Here is a 25,878-nt window from a genome sequence, read left to right as displayed (position 1 = left end):
ATTTCATTGGTCTCCTTCAAGAGCAAAGGAGGAAGGAACTGCAAGACACTGGAGATTTCTTTGAATTTACAAAGAATGAAATCATCCCCACTCTTACATTCTGAGAGACTTTGGGGATAGCTAGACCAATGCTGGCCTCCAGCTTACATATGTCCAAGTACTGCTTTTTGGGAGCAACTTTACCCAAAACTTGAGAAATGCTCATTGCACTTCTTCCTTGCACCTTCATGTTAGCATTTTCTTATCACAGAAGCTAAAATCATCCACACCAGACCGTGCCACTTGGCAGTTAAGTGAGGGCCTTAGGAACTCATTTGGCTTCTAATCAACAGATTCTCTTGTTGTACTCACTCTGGCTCTGTTCCCCGTACCCTCTGGAGGGAAAGGATTCACTATGGACTCCATATGTGGTTAAGAAAGATGTTCCTGGCTTTCTCCAGAAGATACTTTAATATGGTTTTATCGATCGTTTTGGGGCAGGACCCCTAATTTCATTGGTGTAGTGAAATGGCAGAGAGAACATGCCTTCTCCCAAGTACAGACTGAGAGGGAGGCTGTCTTGGAGGGGCTGTGAATTCATACCCAGAATGAAGACCAAGTTGTTTGAGAGAGATTTTGTTTGAAAGGGACCTCCCAGGAAACTTGGTGATTTTTTTTTCTTTTGGAGCTATTTTCATATGATACACTTTTGAATTACAGAATTTGTGAAAGCTAAACTTTTTCCTTCATCTACAAAAGTATATGGCAGGGGCAGCTAGGTGGTGCAGTACATAGAGCACTGGCCATGGAGAGGCAGAAGGACCTGAGTTCAAATGTGGCCTCAGACTCTAGCTGTATGACCCTGGGCAAGTCACTTAACCCCAATTGCGTACAAAAAAAAAAGTACATAGCATACTTTTAACTTTCCTTACCTAATTTAAATTTTTGCCATCATACATCTTTCCTTCCTTTTGGTAGTTTCTCAGGTTAGATTTCAGGGTGCATTGGAAAGAGCAGGGGGTTTGAAGGTCTTCTAGCCCAGGGGTTCCTAGCATTTGTGTCTTGGCCTGCTTTGACAGTCAGGTGAAGCCTATGGCCTTCTTCACAAAATAATATTTTAAAGGTATAAAATACAGAGGATTATAGAGGAAATAAATTATATTGAAATACAGTTAATACGCCCCCCCCCAAAAAAAGGGTACATACCTCAGGTTAAGAACTTGTGTAAAATTCCAGCCTAAGGCTGACATTCACTGACTTAGCTACTACTCACTTTTGAAAGGTCTATACTGATAAGAGTCAGGAAACTTAATTTCCCAGTATACTCCTGGCAGAGCCATCTCTTTAAACGCTAGTTGGAATTGTTGAAATGAGCTATGAAGTAGGGGGAAGATCTCTAAGAATAATTCAAGTATATAATTAAAATGGTCAATTTTACACAGGAGATGCAATGACAAATGTCTTACTCCTCTTATTAGGATCTTACTAGGATCCTACCAACCAAGTTATAAGTTAATCATTAATTAGAAATACTGTTATCTTTTCTTACATGGATAGAAATGTAGTTTACACGTTTAATATTTTATACTTAATTGAGCATTTAATTTTGGTCCCAAACTTTACAAATATACTATGACATCATATTTTGTTTCAAATAAAATGCAAATTCAGTGGTAGTTCTCTTTGCCGTAGGTGAAAACAAATTTATGCACATAAACTCTTTCAACAGCAGAGAAAAATTATATCACTAGAAAATAATGCAACTAAAAGCTCTCAACTGACTTGGCAAACACTGGAATAGATGATAAAAACTAAGACTGGCAAAAGCATTGTATATAACACAGATTCATGCCCCTCCACTCCTCAAAGCAGCAAGAACAATAAATGTATGTGGGATTCCTGATACAGTAAGGTCACTGGGAAGGTCAGAAGAAGGCTTTTCTTTGTAAGATGACTGTTGCTTGGCTTGGGGAGAACCACCAGGACGGTGACCCAAAGCAAAAAGGAAAACTAAAGGAAATTGAGTTCCAACTTAAGAGTAGATTATCTGGCAGATGATTTTGAAATTACTTAAAAAGGGTAAACCATGATAGATAGAGATTATTTCGCACACACATGTATCTACATGCGTATATATGTATGCATGAGTGTGTATGTGTGTATGTGTGTATGTGTGTGCATGTATGCATGTATATATTATGTATGCTTATGTTAAAAGCCTTTAAAGAAAAGTGAGCTAAAACCATAAATGCTGGTGGAGGGCAGCTAAGTAGTTCAAGAATGCTACTCATGCTACTTATAACTTGTATGGATTAACACAATCCTTACATATGTTTATGTTGAAAAATAGGACACTGACTGAACATTCAGAATAAATATTAAACTACAAATAACATTTTCATCTATGCCTTTGGGGGGGGGAAATGACAAGCAATGACATAACAGAAACACATTAAAAACTTTAGCATAGCCTGGCATTTCTTTTTAGCTTCCTCAGACTAGACAGGACCTAAACATTAATTCAGTATTCATTACTACTTCTGTAAATGAATAGGAAAAAAAAAGTCACTAAAACAAAATAATTTAACAATTTGAGTGTCATAGGTACTCAGAAGCTCATTTTCAGTGATTTTCAGTAAGGTTCGTTCCATAAACTGCTTTTATATTCTCAGTAGAGAAGCCTAGAAAGTTTTAAAAATATAGATAAATTCATGCAGCAGTGTGGTCTAATGCCTTGGACACAAGCTGGCCCTCGGCAAATCATAACCTCTTTCTCTCCTATAGAAGTGGCAGAGAATGGGCTGACCTGCATTGGTAGAAGGGATTTTATTATCTGCAGCGTTCCCTATACCAATGAAATCAGGTTCAGTCCATACATAGGCATATTCACTGTGAAGACAAAGTGAGAAACTGAAACAGACCTTAAATCTTTGTGAAACAGATTCCCAGAATGACACCTACCTGGAATCAAGTAGTAGACACAGTTAATAAAAAAAAAAACACTAGCAAAAAAATTTAAAGTGATTTAAAGCCTTACACAAATAAAAGTGAGATTTTTACCTGGCCCCAGAGCAATGTTCCCATTCCTAGGAATACTGACCACAGCCACTGTTCTATTGAAAGCTCTGCACAACTGAAAGGTTTTCCACCAAACTGCACAATTATTATCTGGGGGAGCAATCAGACAGATTTATTTAATAAACAATTCTCTTCTTAAAGGAATATTCAGCTCTTTTAAATAAATAATTGTTTTTCTTCTAAACTGAAAAAAAAACCCAAGAAAAAAACCCCCCAACTCTTCTCTCAAAATCTTTCTAAAAAGAAGATGCTAATTACAATAAAGTAGTCTATATTTTGCTGTAGGTGGTTACTGATGTAGTTTAAAAAGCATTTGGGAAAACCATAATATTTGTACTGAATATTGATCTGTGATAATGCTCTCTCACCAAGTTGAGTTACATGCCTATTTTAAAAACGGGAATGTAAATGAAGAAACGAAAACCTAATTCTTAGTAATTAAATCAAGACTGGATTGATGTATACAACCCAAACGAAATCCTATACAACAACACTTTCCTACATTTGTGGTACTTTAACTTAACACTATGTTTTTTCTTCTGAAGCTTTTTTTCTTAAATTAACAAAGCATACAAAGAAATAGCTATATTTATAGATTAAACCTATTAAAGTATGTAAGGAAAAAAGATGTATAGTTGTTCATTCAAAAATAGCTCTTATTTTAGTGTTGGAATATGTCAAAAGGGCATATATTTTAATGGTTCAGAAACTCCCAATATGGAAACTCTATGTCCTGGTACAGACTTCACCCCATGCATTGTTTAGGAGAGGTGACAGGCTCCCAGAGGTTACCTGATTTATGGGTATTTGTATAGCCCTTTTACGGTTCCCAACAACCAACACCATCTCATGTGATCCTCCTAGTGCCCCCTGGGAAGGCAGGGAGCATCATCAGATTTACAAAGAGCTTACCCAAAACCAAGAGAGGTAAGCAGTGCTAGTGTTCTCATCCTCACTTTACAGCCAAGGAAACTGAGACTCAGAGGGGCTAAGTGTTTTGCCAAAGGTCACATGGCTCCTAGTAGCTAGGGGAGAATCTGAACCCAGGTTCCAGGCCCAGTGCTATACCTACTGAACCATAAATGCCACGGCATCCTGCTTTTTTTTTTTTAAACTGCATAGCTGATGAATGGCAGAAGAGATGAACCTCATTTTTAAAAGTGACTTCATAAGTGTATTTGGGGCATGTTTTAGATTTCGATATCTTTTTGCACAATACATACTGACCACAGCTGGAAAGTAAGATACCAGATTCCTCAATGGCATACATACACATTTGAATCTCATAGTTCTTATGACAAAAAATAAATTAAAAAAAAAGTATAGCAAATTTAAATACAAATTTTTTGTTATGCCAAGAAACTTAAGTTCACATTTTATGATGATGTGGACACAATTTTTCTAAACTTATAGGGAATATTTTCATGGAAATGTTTTTGCAAAGAAGGGGCATCTCCTCCATGCTGATTGATACAAGCCCAAATTAATATTAAATAAAGTTGTATAAAGTTATTTTCCAGTGCCCAAAGTACAATAGTAAATGGTATAAACAGTAAAAAATTTTTAAATCTTTATTTTTAATTACTTAGTATTACTGGTAATTACTGAGAACACTTAAGAAGGCTGGTTCTATTGCTGAAAAGGCTCACTTTTTAATTCTAAATCGTACTGTGTTCACTGACTTCCTGTGTGATCATGCACAATTCACTTAATATCTGTCTTGGGCCCAGACTGTCATCTATAAAACAGAACAGCACTACTAACAATCATTTGCAAAAAATGTCACAGGGCTAAATGCTACATAAAGACATACATAATCTAGATCGGTAAATGATGTCTCTTACATACAAAGTCATGACATTTTGCTTATTTCAGAATTTCTTCTGAAAAGTGGGGAAAGTTTCTATTTTTCCTATTTATATAACATTTATTTCCCTTAAAAAGGCTTATTTTTTTGATAATAGCATTTCAAAATGTAAAATGCACTGGCAACTTTAAAAATGACCTCAAAGGTGTGGAAAACAGCAAAAATGCAAAACCGTGACAGTAAAAAATACTGATGATGCAGAACATATGATCAGGCTAGGCTTCATATGGAGATCATCAAGTATCTCTCCAGGGTCAGTACTGGAATGAAGACACACTTCGCACTTGGAATACCCAAACAAATTCGACTCAACTTTCAAAAATGCGGAATTTCAGAGTAGGTCAGATTTCTACAATGGCTAACCTAAACTAGTTTTTCAGCACAATGAAGATTTGCTAAGAGGGGCATGGCTGTCATCTGGAGGTCACTTTTATGACAAGCCTACCAATCAGCTATCACTGATACAATAATCCAGTTGGGAAATGCCCTCCCAGCCACCTACCTGTACCACAAAAGTGCCCAGAACAATTGTACAGAGCATGACATTATTGAAGATTCCTTCAAACACATTTCTTTCGCCATGAATTTTTCGGGCATTTATCGCATTGAAAAGTTGCATGAGCACGAAGGTATTAAACACAATAGTATAATGTTCTGAAGGTGGAGCATGCAAAGGGGCATTTCTTCCACTGTCAATATCGAAAAATTTTCCCCCTGAAATAATAAAAAAATGCCATTTTGCAATCACACATAAAACACACTGAACGCATTTAAGTTAGGTGTGGAAGTTATTTTGATAAATAATCCTTTGTTTGGTCTCAAGGGAGATGGTGATAAGTTAACATTTCAAAAGTGCCTGCTTTCTAAAAGCAGGAATTTTAAGGCTCAATGCCTTAGAAAGTTTATTCTACACATCAGGGATGGATATTCAGTTAGAATAGGAATACATTAACTGAAGCTTTGCTACAGCTGAACATCTTACCAGCAAACAAGAGGGTAAAGACTACCACAAGTTGATAGAATGCGTGACCCAAGATATTCTTCATCATTGTGCGAGAGATGAGAGGCTTATTTCTACCATAAGGTTTCCGGAGCAGAAGAGATTCAGTAGGTGGTTCAGTTGCCAGAGCGAGGGATGCCAGCGTGTCCATGATGAGATTTACCCACAGCATCTGCACGGCCTTAAGTGGAGAGTCCTATAAAAAGACAGGTTTTCTCAGAAAGATTCAGAAATATCCTGGAACTCAGAAATGTGTGTTGACATTTTTCAGTATTTACAATGTAAGAAGCAACACGGCATCAAAACTTGTTACCGTGGTTATTGTACTTTTCTTTTAAAAAAAAAAAAAGAAAGAAAGAAAGAAGCCCCATAAAACCAAACCAAACCAAACCAAACAAAACCACAAGCTGTGCACACCAACCTGAGTGATACAGGCTCTCGTGAAGGCAACAATCACCGCCACAACATTGACCGTGAGCTGGAACTGAAGGTACTTGGAGATGCTGTCGTAAACGTTTCGTCCCCACGTGACCGCTTTGACAATGCTCGTGAAGTTGTCATCTGTAAGAATGATGTCAGATGCTTCCTTCACTACATCAGTTCCGGCAATTCCCTAATAGGGAAAGCAGCACAGCACACAAGTGTTTCGTGAATCGGGCACAGCAGTTCAATGGCAAAAACCCAACAAAGACATTATTACAGATGTACAGTGAGGCAAACCTAGGACTAGAGAGCCCCTACGGAATGACCATGTCAACTGCTGAGAAAGATCCCTCTTCGCAGATGGTCCAGACCGAGGAACACAGAGGCCCCATCCATTTTGGAACATTCTGCGACCGTAGCAAACCCCTGCTCTATTCTGTCGCAGTGTTTAGATGGTCCTGTCTCCCTCCTCTCACGTTCATACACACAATACAAAAGCAAGGTGTGCTGCATTTGGAGATGATCATGATCGGATTCCAGATTCTGCCAGTTAATGCCTGGGTGACCGCTGTCAAGTCCCCTCCCCAGGACCTCCGCTCTATGATCCTGTGAATTCAACTTTTACATCTCACAGATCCAACTCCGCTCCCCCTTCTGTTCTTGTAACAACTTGTAAGTTTTAAAATGCTAAAGGGGCTATGGGAAAACAGGCCCATTTGATGCTGTTTGTGGAGCTGTTAATAGGAAGTGTTTGTAGAAGACAACTATGCTCCCCAAGTTACCAAACTGTGCATAACCTTTGGATGCCTTGCAGTCTGGGCCTATACCCCGAGGGGATTAACAAAAGAGGACAAACATATTTATGAGAGCCTTTTTTTTTTGGGGTGGCAAAGAAAAGGAAGCTCAGGGAGTGTCCATCAATTGGGGAGGTATTGACCAAATTATGGTATAAAAGTAAAATGGAATACTAAGAGGATGTGAAAAAGAAGAGACAGTTCAACCCTGTAACAATAAACAGTTTTGGAAGACTCAAGAATTCTGATCAACAGTACCATGACCAGTCATGATCACAGAAGACCAAGGATGAAGAGCGTTATCCCCTCCAGAAGTGATGCAACAGCTGCTGGTGGGTCCCTTTCCCCACTCCACTGCACCCTCCACTCAGCTGCCAAACTCCTCTTTCTCACCTCATCGTCTCCCTCTTCAATAGCTCCAGTGATTTCCTACCACCTTCAGGGTCAAATATCATCCTATTTGGCTTTCAAAGCCCTTCATCACCTGGCCCCTTCCTACCTTTCCAGTCTCCCTCCACCTACACTGGGATCCAGAAACACTGGTTCCTTGCATAGGACACTCCTTCTCCCACCTGCAGGTATCTGCACTGGCTGTCCCCCATACCTGGACTTCTCTCCCTCATCTCTGCCTCCTGCTGACATCCTACCACCTGGAAGAAACCTTCTCCAGTGCTCCTTAATCTGCGCGCCTTCCCTCTGACATCGGCCCCAGTCCATCCTGCTCATATCTTGTTTGTGCACAGTTGTTTGCACGGCATCTCTCTCATTAGACTGTGAGCTGCTTCAGAGCAGGGACCTTTTCGAGCCTTTCTTTGTGCCCCAAGTGCTCAGCACAGTGCCTGGCATATAGCAGATGCCTGATATACGTTAAATGACTAATATGCAGAATGAGACACATTTTTGGACATGGCCAATAGGAAGACCTGTTTTGCTGACCATGCTTATTTGTTACCAGGATTTCGTTTTTAATTTTTCAGATGGGGGAGGGGGTGGGAAAAAAAGAAATAATAAATAATTTTTAAAAATGGAAATAACTGGGTTAATAGCAATAAAAATAACTGGCACCCAGCATGCCAACCGATATGTTACATTTCAACATCAACACCCTTTAAATTCCTACCATAGCAAATCCAACATCTGCTTTCTTTAGTGCAGGACCATCATTAGTACCATCACCAGTCACAGTTACAACTTGTCGCTGTTCTGAGACAGTGCTATCAATTATACCTAAAATGAAGCAAAAATTAGTACTTTTAAAACTGTTTTCTTTACTTCACAAGGTTACTGTCTTCCAGCCTATAATGCAAATGTTTTATGCTGTCAGAAGAACAGTCACCCAAAATGCCAAACAAATTCCAAACAAACTAACGTTGAGAATGGACAACATTTTAAGAGCACGCTGCATAATTAAAGATTACTATTAACTACCATAGTTTAGTTTATCAAAGAAAATGAATTGGTTTCTTTGGGGGCAGCAAAGAAAAAATTAGTTTTAAGAATCAACAACCTACTTAGTATCCAAAAAGTTACTATTTCAGAAACACTGGTGTTTTGCATGGCTACACATGTATAACCTACATCAAAATGCTTGCCCTTCTCAGTGGGGAGGAGAGGAGGGAGGGAGAAAATTTAGAACTCAACATTTTTTAAAAAAATGTCAAAATTGTGTTTCTATGTAATTGGGAAAAAATAGAATATTAAATAAGACTAAGAAAAAATAAATACTATACTTTTAATCATCTGAAATGCTAAGCATTTTTATTTAAAAGCCTGATTACCTTTAACCAGTGTGTGCTTGTCAGTGGGAGATGATCTAGCAAGTACTCGAAGCTTTGGCCAAATCCTGTCTATGCATTCTTGTTCAACCTGCAAATTTAATCAGGGTTAAAACCAGCCAATGCTAATTTATTAAGTGGCCATTCAGCTGCCCATTTTTTCTCCCCTCCAGTCTACCTTCCATTCCACTCCCCAGATAATATTATACAGCCTGGATCACTTTCTCAATTTCAAAACTTCAACTACATTTTTCCAAATACCTATTGAACAAAGTCCAATCTCTGCAAGCCTGACCCTTGTAGCCTTTGTAGCCCAACCAGTATTCCTAGCTGTTGGTTTCATGCATCATCTTCTTCCCTCCCCATCCCTCCACAGTCTAGCAGATGAAATCTCCAATGTCTTTTCCAGTCCAACTCAAATGCCTCTGCCATGATGCTCCTTCCCTGATTCCACAACTGTACTGGACCTCTCCCTCTGGCGACCTTCCCACCTAAGCTAGAGTACCAGTTGGGCAAAATAATATCATTATTTGTGTAGGTATTTTACCTCCCCTTAATATTAGCACAGAAGATGCTAAAGGACAGAGGTATGTCTCCTTTATCTTTCCTACCTCTATGGTGCCTGGAACAATGTATTTATTGCCCATAGGTGGCAATAAATATTTGCCAAGTATCATTGCCTTAGCTGAAAATTATTAAGAATAAATTCAATGATGGACTCAAACAACCTACCTCTCCTTTTTCATTCCTTATTTTTCTGTTGAAATCTTTACCTTCTAGGCACAGGAAATCTTCCCCAGGATGCAAAATACCACATTTAGAAGCAATAGCACGAGCAGTATTAATATTATCACCAGTGACCATCCGCACAGTAATTCCGGCCCGCTGGCATTTTCTTATTGCCTCTGGTACCTGGTTTGCATGGAAGAATCTCATCATTACACATACATGTAGCCAAAACTATTACAGGGAGTACCCAATTCCACATGAGATAACAGGTCCACAGAAGTATCAAAATGTTTGTGTATATCAACTGTATATGTGTGCTCACATGCACATATCCACATTAAATATGCACACAAGGATGCTGTACTTCCTAAAGCAAAAATTTTATCTAAAAGTCTGTGCTGCTACAACACTCACTCAAATAATGAAAATTTAAAACCAATCACTATATAAAACCTTGGTTTTGTAATACAAAATAATTAATTCTTCAAGATGTTGGCTTTACATGCACTGATTTTAGCTGACTTATAAATTTTAAAACTTAAATGAGAATGACTCCTAGGGATTTTTCATGAGTTGTGGTCCAGCTTAGAGATCATGTATGCGAATGGTTATACTGGTTAATCTTTGACAGTGTTCAGATTTGATTATCGACATCAGCAAAGTAGAATAAAACAGTAAAAGAAATAAAAAGTGAAGTAAAACAGATAAAAAGTCATCTGTATTTAGCTTCTGAAGCTACATGATTTTTGGGGGGTTGCTGCATATTTACCCTCCTGATAAATATGCAATTAATTTGCATTGCCCCAGAAAATAATTCATAGTAATCCCACCCAGAACATGCTGGAGAATAGGTAGAGAAGGAAGACACAGCTTTGGAATTAAAATCTTATAAATAATTAATTTATGAAGAGTGGGACTGTCCTTTCCTTTCACCTACTAACATACTCAATTCTCATATTCTAAGATGGTAAAACAAGCAATCCACATGAAGAAAACTTTTCATGTTAAAAATACACTTTGTAAAAAAAAAACCTGAAGAACTTTCATTCTGAAATGCTAAATAAAATCAAATAAACTTCAATGTTTTGTCCTAATAGGAAGAGCATGTTAGCAGCGCACCATCATTGTAAAGGACAAAGACAGGCAAAGATCGCCTCCCCCTGTAAAACTTGACAAGCTTTCAATTTAGTCTGAAGGGGAAGTCGTTAGTGTGGTGTGGGAGGGGAAAAGAGTCAATAGTATCTATATGTACTCATAACCCATGGAACAAAACCCATGAAGAAAAGAAATAACCTGAGTACAGTAAGAAGTATATGTGTATCGTCAATCACCTCAAAAACAAGCAATCTGCCTAATGCTTTGAAAACACATCAACAACTTTAAAAGATGGAACTTTTTAACCAACAATTTCCAAACCATCCTTTGCCTGACTCCAAAGAAATAAGAGCTTTAAATAGTCATACTCCCAAAATTCACTTAAAAACTGATGATGCGATCATGCTCTTTAACTGTCCCCCTAAGAGGCAGGTGAACTGAACTGACAGAAGCATTCTCTACCTCGGGTCTCACAGGGTCTTCTCTCCCTACAACAGCAATGCATGTTAGGCCTGTGACAATATCGTTCTCGTTATCCCACTCTGGCTCAGGTTCTCCTGCTGGGAAATCTCTGAATGCAAGGCATAAAGTTCTTAGTCCTTCAGATGTCATGGGTTCAATCACAGTTTTAACAATATCATCCCGGTCTCTTGGTCTGAATACCTTTGCTTCACCATTAGCACTCAAGATTTTGAAGCATCTGCAAAAAAATGTAAAAGGGTCACGCATAAATAAAGATAAAAGCCAAATCCTGTATGTTGGGTAAACTTTTAAGCAATGTGTTAAGCCATTAACTAGCTATGTGACAAATCACTCAAGATTTCCGAGTATCAGCCTTTTCACCCATAAAATGATCATTTCTAAGGTATCCTTTGACCTCTGGAATTCCACCCTTTTATGAAATTGGTTTCAATTTGAGCTTGCTTGAAATATCCTGGGGCCTGGAATTCTGCAAGGCTCTCCAAGCAATACTTTTTAGGTCTGCTTTTTTCTGACTGAAGTTTGTTTTCTAAAAGAGATGCTCTGTTTCTATCACTGACACTTCTGAGGACAGATCTGAACCAAGGAAGATGAGTCTTCCTGACTCCAGGCCTAGTGTTCTATCCACTGCCCCACCTAGCTGCCCCAAGTCACAGTAAGTAACCAAGTACTGTCAAGCAAAATCAACTGTCCGCTGTCCATGTTTGTTTCGCTAGGACCTTACTGAGGCAGTGAGTGCTCATTCACTTTCATGGCATTTGAAAAAGAACATAAGACGACAACTATTTTGCCAGGTGAGATTTCAGGTCCCCTTGGCCCAGAACCGCCCTGAACCAGTCTTTATCGGTGAGGATGATCATTCTTGGTTTGCTATGGGGCTGGGTCATACCCTCTGGGGCTTTTATCAAACCATCTGGCTAGCTGGTACTCAGGGGACTTTTGAAGGCGGCAGGAAAAACCAGTGAAAGGATGACAAGAAGGTAGGAAGGAGGCATACAGAACCTGGTGGGATGGATCCAGGATGGACTCTCCTGCAGAAACCTGGGCTGACACCACTGCCTTTTAAAAGAAGAGGGACATCCCAAGAAAAAACCTGTTCTTCCCTCACTACCTGATGCCTCTTTATTCACAGACCCTTCTGCTTCTTCATTTTCGTCTTTCTGGTCACTTGGTTTTTACCTTCATCACTCTGGCTTATGTCCAGAGTCAAACCTCTGCCTATTAGAAATCTTCTGAACTGAGGGCTTTGAGCCATTGTGATTGTGGAGTCCTAGGGAGTGACCCTCAAGGAATGGTTTAACAAGTTGTGTATACATATGCAATAGCTTGTTATCACTCTGTAAGAAATAATGAAAGGAATGAAGTCAGATTAACTTGGGAAGAATGAAATGAGCAGAACCAAGTGAATAATTTCTATAACACGGAAAAAAATGAATAAATGAAAAAAAGCATTTATTTAGCACGTATTATGTACAAAATGTTGTGCGAAGTGCTAGGGATCTAAATGTAAAAGGAAGGCGGTCTCTGCCTGTTTCTCTAAAAAGAAAGAACAGAGGTGTTACACGCTGCCAAAGCCCCACGATCCCTCAGGTAGAAGGGCAAAGCAGATAGTGTTTTTCTTCTTTCATGTCATTTCCTCTGATAAAACCACAGTAAGCTCTGGATGCCAAGGAGGCAGATGGTCTCCAGGGCTCTTTGGCTCAGGGGCTTGGTCCATCTCTCCTCGTGTCTGAAGGGAGGTGGTGGTGGTGGTAGTGGTGGCGGTGGCAGCTGGACATTCCTAGCACAAGCTGCCTTCTGTTTCTTCTCTTAGGATGCTCTGAGGCTTTAGCTAGTCTGACTTATCTGTTCTACTGGTAGAAACTAGTCAACAACTGGCAGGGATGGCTGCCTCCTTCTCCAGAAAAGCTATTTCTCTGAAGGCATGACCAGTGGTCTGCAGGGGTGCTGCTAATCCTGCCCATCAATGACAACTGATCAGTAGGTTGGTGGTGGCAGTGTTGACGACGGTGGGTTTATTCCCCTGAAGGGTTGCTCTCCTCAATTATAGCTCTCTGTGCTAGCCTGGAAGCAAAGGTTGTAGTCTGGAGGCACTGCCCCAAGGGCTCTTGGCCTCTTGGTCCAAGGTTATCTCCATGGGGAACTAGTGGTGGAAGTATGACTCAACTGGGCCATGCCATCTTTCTTCTCCCTCAAGGTGGCTTCCCACTTCAGTTAGGCTGCTTGCCTGCTGGCAGCAGCTGGTCCACATTTGGTGAAGATGGCTGGTCCCTTTTCCACATGGGCTGTTACTGTCAAGAACCCTGAAACACTTAAGGCTATGATCCACACAATGAAGACCAATGATGAAGCATACTATCTATTAAGAGCTAGAGATGCAGAATGAGACACAGCCAACATATGAATTTGTTTGGCTTATCTGTGCTCACTTGTTACAGGGAATAGTTTATTTAGCAGGGGAGGAGAAGGATGAGGTTTTGGAGAGGGGAAGACGTGATGGCTAGTGAAGATGCCTGAAAGGCATTGAAACATTTAAAAAATGCAAAGAAAAGCAATTTAAATGGAGGCATAGTCAAATGAGACAATTTTGAAACTAATATGCTGAATTTATTATAATTTTAAAAATAAAAGCTACAAGCAATAGATTCTGTTCTTTTTTGTATATAGAAATGTTGATGTTTGTGAGTATTTGTCCAGTTTAGAATATCAAAGAACAATCTTTTAAAAACTGAATGTACCCCTACTACTATGGATCTTATCTGTCCCTAGATGACAGTGTAGATATAAAAATTGGAAATTGACTAGTAAAAATGCAGTGCTCATTCTACAATGAGGGGAAATTATGTAAGTGTCCCAGGGTACACATTAGCAGCCTTTAGCTTAAAAATTAATAAGTAGATAGATAAATAGATAGAATTTCCTTTGATTCTATCAGTTTTTCTCAATAAGTTCACTGGTAAACCATACTCTTGAATGACCCCCCCCAAAAAAAAGTAGCTGAACCCATGACTTGCAACATTTGTACTTAAGAAGTTTTTTTTTAAAGAAAAATGCTTCATACCAACTTGCATTAAGTACAAAAGGAAAAACTGGTTGTTGGGTTTTTTTTTATGAGGAACAGGAACTTGCAACAGACTTTACGTGATCTAAGGATTATATGCTATAAAATCTACTATAAAAATACCAAAGATGAGCAATCACTTTTGGGCCAAAAACAACTGTTATGGATGACAGTTCTTAGCTACAGTGTTCTACCATAGCAGCTTAACATAATGAACATTTCTACAGCGTTTTAAAGATTCCAAAATGCTTTCCATGAACATCGTTGCAAACCAAAATAACCTGGCGAGGTAGGTGCTACGATAAAGGACGTGCTCAGGATTATCCAGTGTAGGATCCAGGGCAGGATGCACATACAACCTTCCTGATTCCAAACCCAGCACTGCCTCTCCATTTTATGGCCTATTGCCTCTTAAATAGCTATACAGCATATAAAGGTAAGCACATCTCTGTATGCTTATTTGTACTTATAGATGTAGAATCTAGAGACACAGCATGATTTTTCTGCAATGTTTCGAATGTATGTCATGTGGATGTTTGTCTCACACATAAAGATCTGCCTTTTAATGTGATGCTAAAATGGAAATGAGCTTTTCTTAAGAGAATTTTGGGTCATTAACACTTCATCTGGATGATGTACTTCATGCAGGACCCCCTCCCGAGTGGCACCTCAAAGTCCTCCTCCTGGGGGGCTCTCGTAGGAGCGGCAGAGGCCTTTTGAGAGTTCTGGGTCACAGTGCCACACTCACTCAGGCTGTCAATCCAGCTGATACTCCTCACACTACACCTCCTTTCCCGGTCATATACACAGTAATATCAGTTGATCAAATGAAGTAAAATATAAAAGGCCTTTTACAAATCTCAACAACCCTGGGCAATAAAGTGCTTTTTTTGTTTTCTGATATGTGATTTAACTAGTGGGAGGGTACTCCCTCTTCTGTGCAGACTGACACCAGCTCTCCAACTTACAGTACTGAGGGAATTACCCCAAGTACTGAGATAAGTAACTGGCCCAGGGTCACACAGCTGGCAAGCAGCATGGGTTTGCCTGAGGCCAGTCTGCTATGTCTGCGTTCATCGTGATTATTCCCACTTTGCAGATGCCATGGAGGCTGACAATGTAGGGGGGAGATTAGCACCCAAGTCCTCTGTGAATCTATCTACAATTCTTTCTACTCAATACCACAGTGATGTCCTTTGTGCCAATTTCTCACATACAAATATCATATACCCTACCCACAGCTTCAATCCAACTCTATTTTCTATGGGGGAAGGCTAAGCTGATTTCTTTCAAGTGATCAGAGATTTCACTGAGGAGGCCTTATAGGGGCTTCAAGACAAAATGAAATCAGCACAGTATCACCCCAAACAGGAGCATGCAAGTACATGTGACTTAAATAAACATTTATCATATGCAGTTACAATATCCTAATGATAAGAGCACTGGCCCTGGAGTTAGGAAGATCTGATTTCAAATCTAATTTCAAATCTCTCTAGAAGTATTAAGTAACTCTTAGGCTTATCTCTTAAGCTCTGATTCCCATAAAAATCGTTATGGATTGGTGTATGAGCAAGGCACCATGTGAAGCAATTTCTCCACTGATAGAGTCCTCATTTATTTGGGCTTAGTTCAGGACTTTTCCCATGATTCCAGTACACAAATGTTAATCATATGTCTTTCTGGTTTATGTTTCATTTGATACTAACAGAGTATCAAAAAAGGTGGGGAGAGGATATCACCATGCTTTCATCTGTCACAGAATTTTGTATGACTTTACCATATGCATGGGAGACATCTTTCTGGAAGAGTCTTTAAAGCCATACTTTGCTGTATTTGCTGATTTTTCAATCAACAAACAATAGTTATAGCAGGAGTGTGTTTGTGTGTGTGTGTGTGTGTGTGTGTGTGTGTGCACGCGCACGCGCATGCCTGGCCAACCCTTCTCCAACTTCGTATATTTTACAGAAGTTTCTTTCAGTGTTTGGGGGTAGTTTCATTCTTTTTTACATGTATGAACAAAATCTCAAATTTCAGAGAGAGGAAAGAAATAGATATCAGGATGGGTAACCAACATCTTCTCAATGGCTTTTCTTGTAATGATACTGGTTTTCTTTTTCTGAAATATTTCCCTCTTTGAAGTATTACTGAAAATTGATCAAGAGTGTTAAAAACACTTTAAGGTCTCCAAGCTTATATTTCTTCCATAATAACGAGTCAGGTTTACCTTATCTTCTCAATAGTCTTCAATTCTATTGCCAGATCTCCAAATAGCAGCTTAGGTAGAAAAGTGAAGTCCAAATGTGGTTGTCTAAGAGATCACCAATGCGATGCTGGCTAAACTCTTCCATTTCATATCAGAAACAGAGAGAAGCATTTTTAAATAAAGACCATCGGCGTCAAACTCAGATACACATGGGGGCCACTAAACTGTACATAAAGATCTCTGTGGGTGCATATTGACTTAGAAAACCACACAGTAATGTTATCGGGGTTCTACTGTATTTATTTTATTAAATGTTCCCCAGTTACATTTGAATCTGGTTTGGGCCACTCTCAAGATTATTAAGGGCCATATGTTTGACACCTCTAGTATGGACCATACAAAGTACAGTACATTTTTGGATAAACAAATAATAATGTACTGAGACATAGGTAATAGCTTTGTGGTTTCATCAAATAACCAATGTACACACACAATACCAATCCAGTAATTCACATTACATCATGACGACATGATTAATTCTATACTGGTCTTACTTTTTAAGAATGATCTCTGATGCTCCCTTGCTGAATATTCTGTAGCTTCCATCAGAATTTTTCAAGACAGTGCTCATGGATTTCCTAACCGAGTTGAATGTGTAGACTTTGTACAGAGCTTCTTCAGGGATTTCATTCCTTACATCCTGATAATCTCGTTTTGAATCCAAAACAAACCCCAGCAGGGCACATTCAGTTTTATTGCCAACATGACGCGGTAATCCACCTTCTCTCTCTGGTGGCTGTAAGAGAAGAAAAAAAATCAGAACTTAGCTTCATTAAATATCTTTGTTTCTTTACTGAAGGAAATGTAAAAGGTTATTATTTCTTTAAAAAAAAATACAAAAGCCTATGTCAAAAAAGTTCTCAAATGTTCAGGGCATACCAAAGTTGCCATCAAATACCGTATAAATGTACAAGTTCATAAAAATTTTATTTAAATATACACAAGATAAGCATCTCACTTGGAATATCATTTAGTAAAACAATTTGACAGGCTTTAAAGTAACACCTTACTCAGACTCCTTTTTAGAAGCTGAAACTGCTAGCAACTGTCAGAGCTGAACGTGGAGCACATCTTTGATACTTCAGTCTATCACTCCCGTTCTTCATAATAACTTTGTTTACATTTTTATATGGAAATAATATGGAAAGAGGATTGGGGGGGCAGCTAGGTGGCAGAGTAGAGAGCACTTACTAGCTGTGTGATCCTGGGCAAGTCTCTTAACCCCACTGCCTAGCCAAAAAAAAAAAAAAAAAGAAAATTGGTGGCAGCTAGGTGGTGCAGTGGAAGGAGCACTGGCCCTGGAGTCAGGAGGACCTGAGCTCAAATCTGACCTCAGACACATACCACTAGCTGTGTGACCCTGGGCAAGTCATTTAACCCCACTGCCAACCCCCCCCCAAAAAAAAGTAAATTAATGTTTTGCATTATTAAGTTAAATGACTCCTTGGGAAAGTGAATTATTTGTACTTTACTGTGTCAGTTTACGGAGATGATAGAAGGTCTAAGACAGGTTTATACGTAAGCCAATAACATGGCAATATTACAGCGAGTTTTAAATGCATTTTTCTTTTAAATAATTTACTTCTGGATGAATATAAAATTTTCTTAAAAAAACAAATCTTAGTCTTTAGCGAATTAAGAATTGAGCTTCACATAAAGCTATTTAGGAAAAAAACTGATGAGAAATTAAACTGATCAAAACAAAAATTGTTTTAGCAGGTGAAGCTAAAAATAAAGGTTGAGAAATTAGCAATGTATTTAATGGAAAATATATTGATTTATGAGAACAAATCCATCCAAAGACTAATGAACACATTACACATTTATGTGTCTTTAAATTATAAGAAAGCAGGGCTATCAAGTTCTCAAAACATTTGGATGATAATTCATAAAGTTCTCATGGCAGCATTTTATTTATTACCAAGGCAGTGGGGTTCAGTGACTTCTAAGGTCCCTTCCACCACTACATTTATAATCCCATTAATGTGACAGTAGCCTGGATCATCAGGCCTGGTGTAAAACATATTGGAAAATTCACTTTTAAGAGTATCACACACAGGGCAGCTAGGTGGCAGAGTGGATAGAGCACCGGCCCTGAAGTCAGGAGGACCTGAGTTGAAATCTGACCTCAGACCAAACACTTGACACTGACTAGCTGTGTGACCCTGGGCAAGTCACTTAACCCCAACTGCCCAAAAAAAAAAAATCACCCCCCATATATATTATATATATATGTGTATATAATAAGTGTTACCAATATTTTTGATGTATAAGCACAATTCACAGAAATTCCAGTTACAAGACAGGACAAAATGCTTGCTGGAATAGCATCAGGATCAGGAACTTTTTTATAATGCTTTTCATTTATGTAAGCTTGGACGACTGTCATTCTATTCATGGTCAGCATCCCTGTTTTATCTGAGCAAATGGCTGTTGCATTTCCCATGGTTTCACAAGCATCCAGATGTCTTACTAGGTTATTATCTTTCATCATTTTCTATAGAGTAGAAAACCAAAAGAAAAAATTTAGTTGCTTACAAATTCATCATTACATTTCAAAAATAAAAACTAAACAGTCATATTTAATATTCCTAAGTACACGTTATCACGTAACATGGCAAACCTTTAATTTAACACCACAAAATGATGAGGTGACCTGGCCTATTGAGGAATACTATATGAAATCCTTGGTTTTTGCTGCATCCATCATTTGCTATTACCTAAAAACCTATGTTCCTCTCCCGTTATCTTAACCCTGTATTTTATTTAATTGTGTATATCAATGACCCTGAACACACTGCAGAAAAGAAGCACCCCTGTACAAGTTCATATCACTTTATGATGAACTTTACAAAGTAATTCCCTGCAAAGAAATACTTTAAACCAAAAATCAAGCACCTGAAAGGAGTATGCTGCTATGGTGATATTGTAATTCAGCTTTATTTATTTCTTTTTATCTAAAATAGAAAAGGGTGCAGCTGCACAATACCAAATGTTGGTGCTAACAATCCTTATATGAAGTCATTTGATATCTGGTTAGCAATTAGAACTTAAAAAAAAAAGGCATTTACATGTTACATTCTAAGGCTTCTTATTCATTTAATAAAACATTTATTTTCAGTAATTATTGCCTGGTATATGAAAGGCATGCTGCTGGGAACCAAGCATCCCAAAACCCCAATATAGTTAATAATTGCTGCCCTCAAAGAACTTATGTTCAATAGTGAAAGGAAGGGGCAGAGACGGGAATGGAAGAGCAATCAGAAATCACTTCATTGTGAAGCTTGGCCTAAGGCTCAAAGAAAGGCAGAAGCCTGAAAAGTCTGCAGGAGCTGAGGAAGAACTGCCTTCCAAGAATTAGACCTAGTCCTTGTGCCTTCATTGAGGTCAGAGACAAAATGTCACATTCAGGGAACAATTAGTTTAGTTGGTTGGAAAACAGCATGCCCAAAAGAGAATAATGTGAAAATGTAATCTATAGTTAGATATTGGAGGGAGAGGGGAAGTCAGGTTAAGGACTTTGTATTTCATCCTAAGGGCAATAAGGATCTAAAAAAGGGTTTTGGGGCAGGGATCATACTTAGATCTTAGGAAGATCATCTGGGTAATTATCTAAAGGATAGATTAGTTGAGTGTTAAAATTAAAGGTAAGGAGAATAAACAGCAAGCTGTTACAACAATCCAGATAAAAAGCTGATTTTTTTGGAAACCCATTCAAGGTCCCTTCAAATTCCAAATTCTCTATCCTATAATACAAACAGGCTGTGCTATATGCTGGAAAACTGAGGGCTGGATAAATCACTTTTAACTTAGCTAGTGAGGGAAGCTTCGCCTTTCCAGACTGGAGATGATGCCCAAGTTGGGCCCTAAAAAAACCAGAAATCAGAGCAAAGTGAACCCATTGTCGGCCTACGTAGAATGGAAGAGTGAGAGAGAGCTGGAGGGCAGCATATGCCTTCAAGGACAACCTCGCTAGTCTCTCCCATGACAGGAGGAGTGGGTTTTTCAAGCAGAGAAACAGACAATTAGGGCAGTGAATTAGGAAAGGAAAGTTTTGTGGGGGAGCAATGTGAGTGCTGTATTGTTGAGGGGATGGGCTTGAAAAAGAGGAAGTTTTTTTAATAGGAGAAGCTAAGTTCAGTTTGGGTACAGTGAAACATCTCAGAAAACGTATCCAGTTAAACTATGTGATTTGCTGAGGTCAAAGGCAGCCGCAGAACCTTACAAATTTATTAATAAACTTTTGAATAGAATCAGAATGCATATTAAATTATAGTGAATTAGGCAAAATGGGACACTTTATTTTAGAAGTTATAATCAGTTATTTTGTGAGAATTAAGAACAACACTAATCAGGATTTTCCTCTCTTCTATCTCAGTCTTTGGCCCCCAAATGTACATACAGCAAATAATTACTAAAGACACTAAAGACAATTTCTAGGAATGACCTTTACAAATAATACAGAATTTAGTTAAGTTTAATTGGTGGGGAAAAGTTAAATTACATAAGGCATATACACCATGAAGAAAAATAGCACAGAAAACTTGGCATAATTATAGGAACTATACCCAATATAAAGGTCTTTAATAAAAATGCCTTGTTTTGAAGGAAAATGATTTTAAATTCCTTTCATGATACTCAATAACAAGTATTAATTTGTTGTCTTTCTTTTCCTGATCACCTACCAAGTCAATCTCCTGAAATGACTGTGTACATCAGGCTAAGACTGGGATTAGTTTGAACGCTCAGAAGTCTAAAATCTTAATTAATAATTGAACATTTATATCCAAGTAGAACAGAATTAAATTACATCTGCAATTCATCTTTCCCATTTTCATTTCATTACAATAGAAGAATAAATAATTTTTTTCCAAAAGGAGGTTCCTCCCATGTCAGGATTTAGTATAAACATTTTAGAATATTATAAACTGTAGAATCACTAGGGCAAGATTTATAGTTACTTTACATAGCACACTGTTATCATTTAAATTTAAAGGGAAAAAGTGGTATTTATTCAAGTATCAAATACATGTGTAGCATTTTTCTAATAAAAAAAATTTAGGCTACAAAGATTTTTTCCAACTCATTCTTTTCATCAAATATTTGTGTCACTAATGTGTGGAACTGCAGTATACAAAGACAAGTGAGACTGGATTCCTGTTTATAATCTGGCATGTGCAATCTAGTAGGCGTAAGACATAATTAACTACAGCGCAAAGGGGATTATGATTACTGCATAAGAGGTAGCAGATGCTAGGCGAGATCAGGGGAAGAAAAGTATATTCTTTACACAGATCTTTACCTTTAGCAAATGACACTTTACAAGCCCCTTTGGTTCCATAAGATAGGAAGCAAAGTTGGTTTATAAGAATACCTACCAGGAAAACATGACAGTTACAAGGTCTGCAATAAAAGTAAAGAATGAATCTGGAATTTTAAGGCAAATCTCTTCAATTCTAGACATTCTTTTTTCTTACTGGAAGAGAGGAATTTGGTGTTTCCATCACCCTCAGGTTGTTCCTCTGTAATGCTCTGATGCAGCAATGATTCTGAGGCAGAGAGGCAAGAATACCTCCGCGAGGAGACCTGAGCAGCTTTTGGGAGAATCCAATGCTTGTCTCACTTATTAGGACAACACTCAAAGGTTCTCTTAGATGAAACACAGCATTTTCCAAATATTTTTCCCAAATTTTCCAAATAGATTATTAAGAGTCCAGTTCAACATGAAAAGAAAAAAGCCTAAAATGAAAGTGCCACCTTATTCAGAGTCCTCAGATTCCTAAAAGCATTTTGAGAAGGCAAAAACCCTTTAGAAATACAAGTCAGGGAGACAATGGAGTACAGAGGAAAGAGTACTGACCTTGGGCTAGTCACAACCACTCAAAGGCTCGGTACCCAATCTGTTAAATGGGAGTGGGAGGAGAAGAAAGCATTGGCTATATCAGAGCTTCTCAAAGTTTTTAGTGTCAGGACCTTGTACAATCTTAAAAAATAATGAGGGGGGACCCCTCCCCCCAAAGAGCTTATATTTATGTGGATTATAATTACTGTTATTTATCACATTTGGAAAATTTAAAAAATCTTATTATTAAAGTCTTGACCTTGTAGACCCCCCTGAAAGGGTCTTGGGGGGACTGCCAGCAGTCCAGGGACCATACTTTGAAAACTACTGCACTAGGTGACCTTTAAGGTCTCCTGCAGTTCTAGGTTCAGGTCCTGTGATTCACAATCTAGAGAGAAAGGGCAAACTTGATTGATAAGAATTCCACAAATACATTTTAAAAGATTTATCAATTTTTGAGTCATTATTGCAGTACTTACCTTTACAGAGTAAGCAAGTGAGATGGTTACTGCAAGTGGAAGACCTTCTGGCACTGCTACCACCAGAACTGTGACTCCAATAATGAAGAATTTCACAAAATATTGTATATAAATGGGTGTACATTCCGCAAGCCACGGTCGTTTCTGAACCCAGAATGTGTCGATTACAAAATACAACACTAGGATGATAACTGTGATTGCAGACATCAGTAGCCCTTTCATTGAAAAGAAGGTTACAGAATTACTTAAGAAATAAGACATTTTAATGTCTTGACCTCTAATATGGATTTTCTATGCTAAGTTCACCCGATGATGTGGAAGTCAAGCTTCAAAGCTTGAAACCATCCTAACCTATTTTCTCAAACTTCTACTGGTTTGCTCAGTTTATTTGTACTTCATAAATTGCTTAGAAAGAGTAAAACGGGAAGGGGAGAAATTCCCTAATGCAAGTCACTTATCTCTTCTGTTTTCCAGAAAGCAATGATACAGGCAACAGCCTTGAGAAACAAGCTCAGCAAAAGTGGGCAGTTTTACATTTCTCCAAAATACACAGAGTCACTAAAATGGGAGGAACACGATGGGAGAAACATATGATAAAGCTAAATTTCTTTGCAGATCGTGAAATTAAGATTCCCAGATAACTTCATTACTTCATAAGCTGGGAAGTCTTAATTGAGCAAATTCTATATCAAAACACATTTCAATACAGAGAATTGTACATGCGCGATTTCTTTGCAATTTTAGATAACTTGTATGTTATTAGTATTAGTACAAACACAAATGATTACATGTCTTATATATGCTTAAGACTATTTTGCTCCAAAGTAGAATTTTAAGCTTTTTGTAAAGAAAAAAAATAAAGCCAGGCTGTGATTCATCAGCATACCATTAAAAGGTAAGTCACATATTTAGGTGATATGAAATCTCTTATATCCAAGTCTCCAGTTCAAATCCATCCTTTCATTTAAAACTCTGAATTTAAAACTCTGCACCCAACCACAGATTTATATAAATTAGCTGGCAGTTGTTTCCTTGTAAACAGTGAGTTCCCGAAGAAAAAAATGCTTTTTTAACCCCAAAGCACTATTCAAATGCCTCATGCAGTATTCATATTCAAAGATGATGCTAGGATGGTTTTGCATTAAACATCCATCTGCTTTAATCTGGTCTCTCTCGTGATATTGAACATTTTCAAGGTTATAACAGGGGCTAGGAATACAGTGTGTTATCATGGTATAAACCAATGTGTCCAAATCAGGGACTGAAATGGCAGTTTTAGCTCCATGCCAACACTGGTCCAGTCTGGGGAGCGAGGGTGGCAAGGGAGAGGGGAGAGGACCAAAGCTGTGTCATGGTGAGGAGAGCAGGTTGTAGCTAATGCCTTTCTGAGGTTCCTTCTGCTGCTAGTTCTAGCTCTATGAGGCACATCAGCCCTCTTCGCCAACTTCAAAAGCCTTAAGAGGGTGGCTTGGGCACTGAAAAATGAAGACTTGCTCATAGTCATATTACCACTGTTGTCTCAGAGGCAAGGCTTAATTAAACCCAGTCTTCTTTAACCCCAGCCATTTTGCAAAGTTGGGTCTCAGTTACAAACTAAGCAGAAAAAAAAGTAATGGTGAAATCCTATTTGAATCCAATATAATTAAAGTGCCTACACAGGTACACTGAGAATTCTCAGATACCTTATACTCGGCTATCGCCTCTAGTTGAAGAGAAAAATAAAATGAGTTTAAGAGGCACAGCCTTTCTAAATGACTTTTTATTCATACCCTCAACACAGAACTTTGGCTCCAATAAGTAAGTGAAACAAGCAATCTTTAAAAGGAAAAAACCAGACAAAACGTTTTTTTAAAATCTTATTTTTTCCATTACTTCATACCTGCTTTTCCAATCTGAACTGCCAATTTTGTGAGTTTCCCTTGTAAAACAGACTTTTCTTTCTTTGGCAAGTTTGCTTTCTTTTTATCTTTCTCATCCCCATCTCCTCCTTCCTCACTCTTCAATGGCTGCATTTCCATGGCTGCACCATCCTGAGCTTTTGCTAAGATTAAAAATAAACATACATTTAAAAAGCATTATATTACTGGTAAGATTTATATCTTAATAGAATTTTTATTTATTTCTCATAACCTAGAAAATGCTTGACTTCTGATTGATAACCCACTCCCCCATACCAAATACAATAAATGAACATTTATTATGTAACTATTATGTGCAGATTATCGTGTGAGCCACCAGGAATTAGATGAGACCCGGCCCTCAAGAAATGCAAGTCTAATGAGATCCCTCCCCCCCAGCTCCCCAAACACTTAATTAGCATCCTATTTAAGTCTAATAGAATAAAACACAAATATTATTTAAGTATATTAGAGAATTACAAAGCAAAATGATATTTGTAAGTCCTAAGGAAAAAGGCCATTATCAGGGTGAGGGAAAAGAATTTAAACGAGAAAAGGGTACCTACAGGAAGTGATGGGTCTCAAGGAGCAAAGGGAGACTCAGTAAAGGCACACAGTCATGAAAAATATACTGGAATGATCAAATGAAGCAACGTTAGTAGTGAATGTTCAGAAGACCCCCATGTTTAGCTAAGGTATATAATGAAAGGAGGAAAATAATATAAATTAAGGTTGGGAGGACTGTATGGTACCAGGTAATTGAGGGCTCTGAATAATGAGGTAAAGAGGATTTTTTTTTTTAGCAGAGGCGTGACTGTCACCTTACCTATGCATTATTTTGGGAGCCACTACAAAATCAGAGAATTTCAGAGTTCACAATGACTCCCACGGCCATCTAATTTGACTCATATCCAGCATTTTCTGCTTCAAGATTCCATGAGGGAGAATGCACTAGAGTCAGTTCCTTCCCCTTTAAGTCCAAATTTACCTTTCTGAGACTTTCACCTGTTGCCCCTTACGAGCCATCTGGTCAAACTAGACATGGAAGAATTATCTCTACAGCACACAAAATGGCCCCCTGGCCTTTGCTCAAAGACCTCTAGGCAGAGGGAACC

General features: G+C 38.3%; 1 protein-coding gene across 1 annotated transcript in view; it reads right to left on the bottom strand.

Annotated features, from left to right (window-relative positions):
• Window positions 1–1,308: 1,308 nt before the first annotated feature.
• The window catches only part of LOC110203727 (plasma membrane calcium-transporting ATPase 1-like), a 46,485-nt gene continuing 21,915 nt past the window's right edge, over window positions 1,309–25,878 (bottom strand). Inside the window, exons 7-19 of the mRNA XM_078150400.1 lie at window positions 24,745–24,906; window positions 22,866–23,080; window positions 18,799–19,041; window positions 17,039–17,280; window positions 11,203–11,440; window positions 9,649–9,828; window positions 8,920–9,007; window positions 8,262–8,368; window positions 6,346–6,537; window positions 5,907–6,120; window positions 5,427–5,638; window positions 3,040–3,147; window positions 1,309–1,353 (exon numbers count right to left, since the gene is read on the bottom strand). Coding sequence (XP_078006526.1) covers window positions 1,324–1,353; window positions 3,040–3,147; window positions 5,427–5,638; window positions 5,907–6,120; window positions 6,346–6,537; window positions 8,262–8,368; window positions 8,920–9,007; window positions 9,649–9,828; window positions 11,203–11,440; window positions 17,039–17,280; window positions 18,799–19,041; window positions 22,866–23,080; window positions 24,745–24,906 — 2,231 coding nt within the window. The 3' untranslated portion in view covers window positions 1,309–1,323. The remainder of the gene's footprint in view (window positions 1,354–3,039; window positions 3,148–5,426; window positions 5,639–5,906; window positions 6,121–6,345; window positions 6,538–8,261; window positions 8,369–8,919; window positions 9,008–9,648; window positions 9,829–11,202; window positions 11,441–17,038; window positions 17,281–18,798; window positions 19,042–22,865; window positions 23,081–24,744; window positions 24,907–25,878) is intronic.

This window comes from Phascolarctos cinereus, unplaced genomic scaffold (assembly GCF_003287225.1).
Source record: "Phascolarctos cinereus isolate Bilbo 61053 unplaced genomic scaffold, phaCin_HiC Scaffold_1;HRSCAF=81, whole genome shotgun sequence".
Classification (NCBI taxonomy): Eukaryota; Metazoa; Chordata; class Mammalia; order Diprotodontia; family Phascolarctidae; genus Phascolarctos; species Phascolarctos cinereus.
This window is presented reverse-complemented; position numbering and strand designations above follow the sequence as displayed.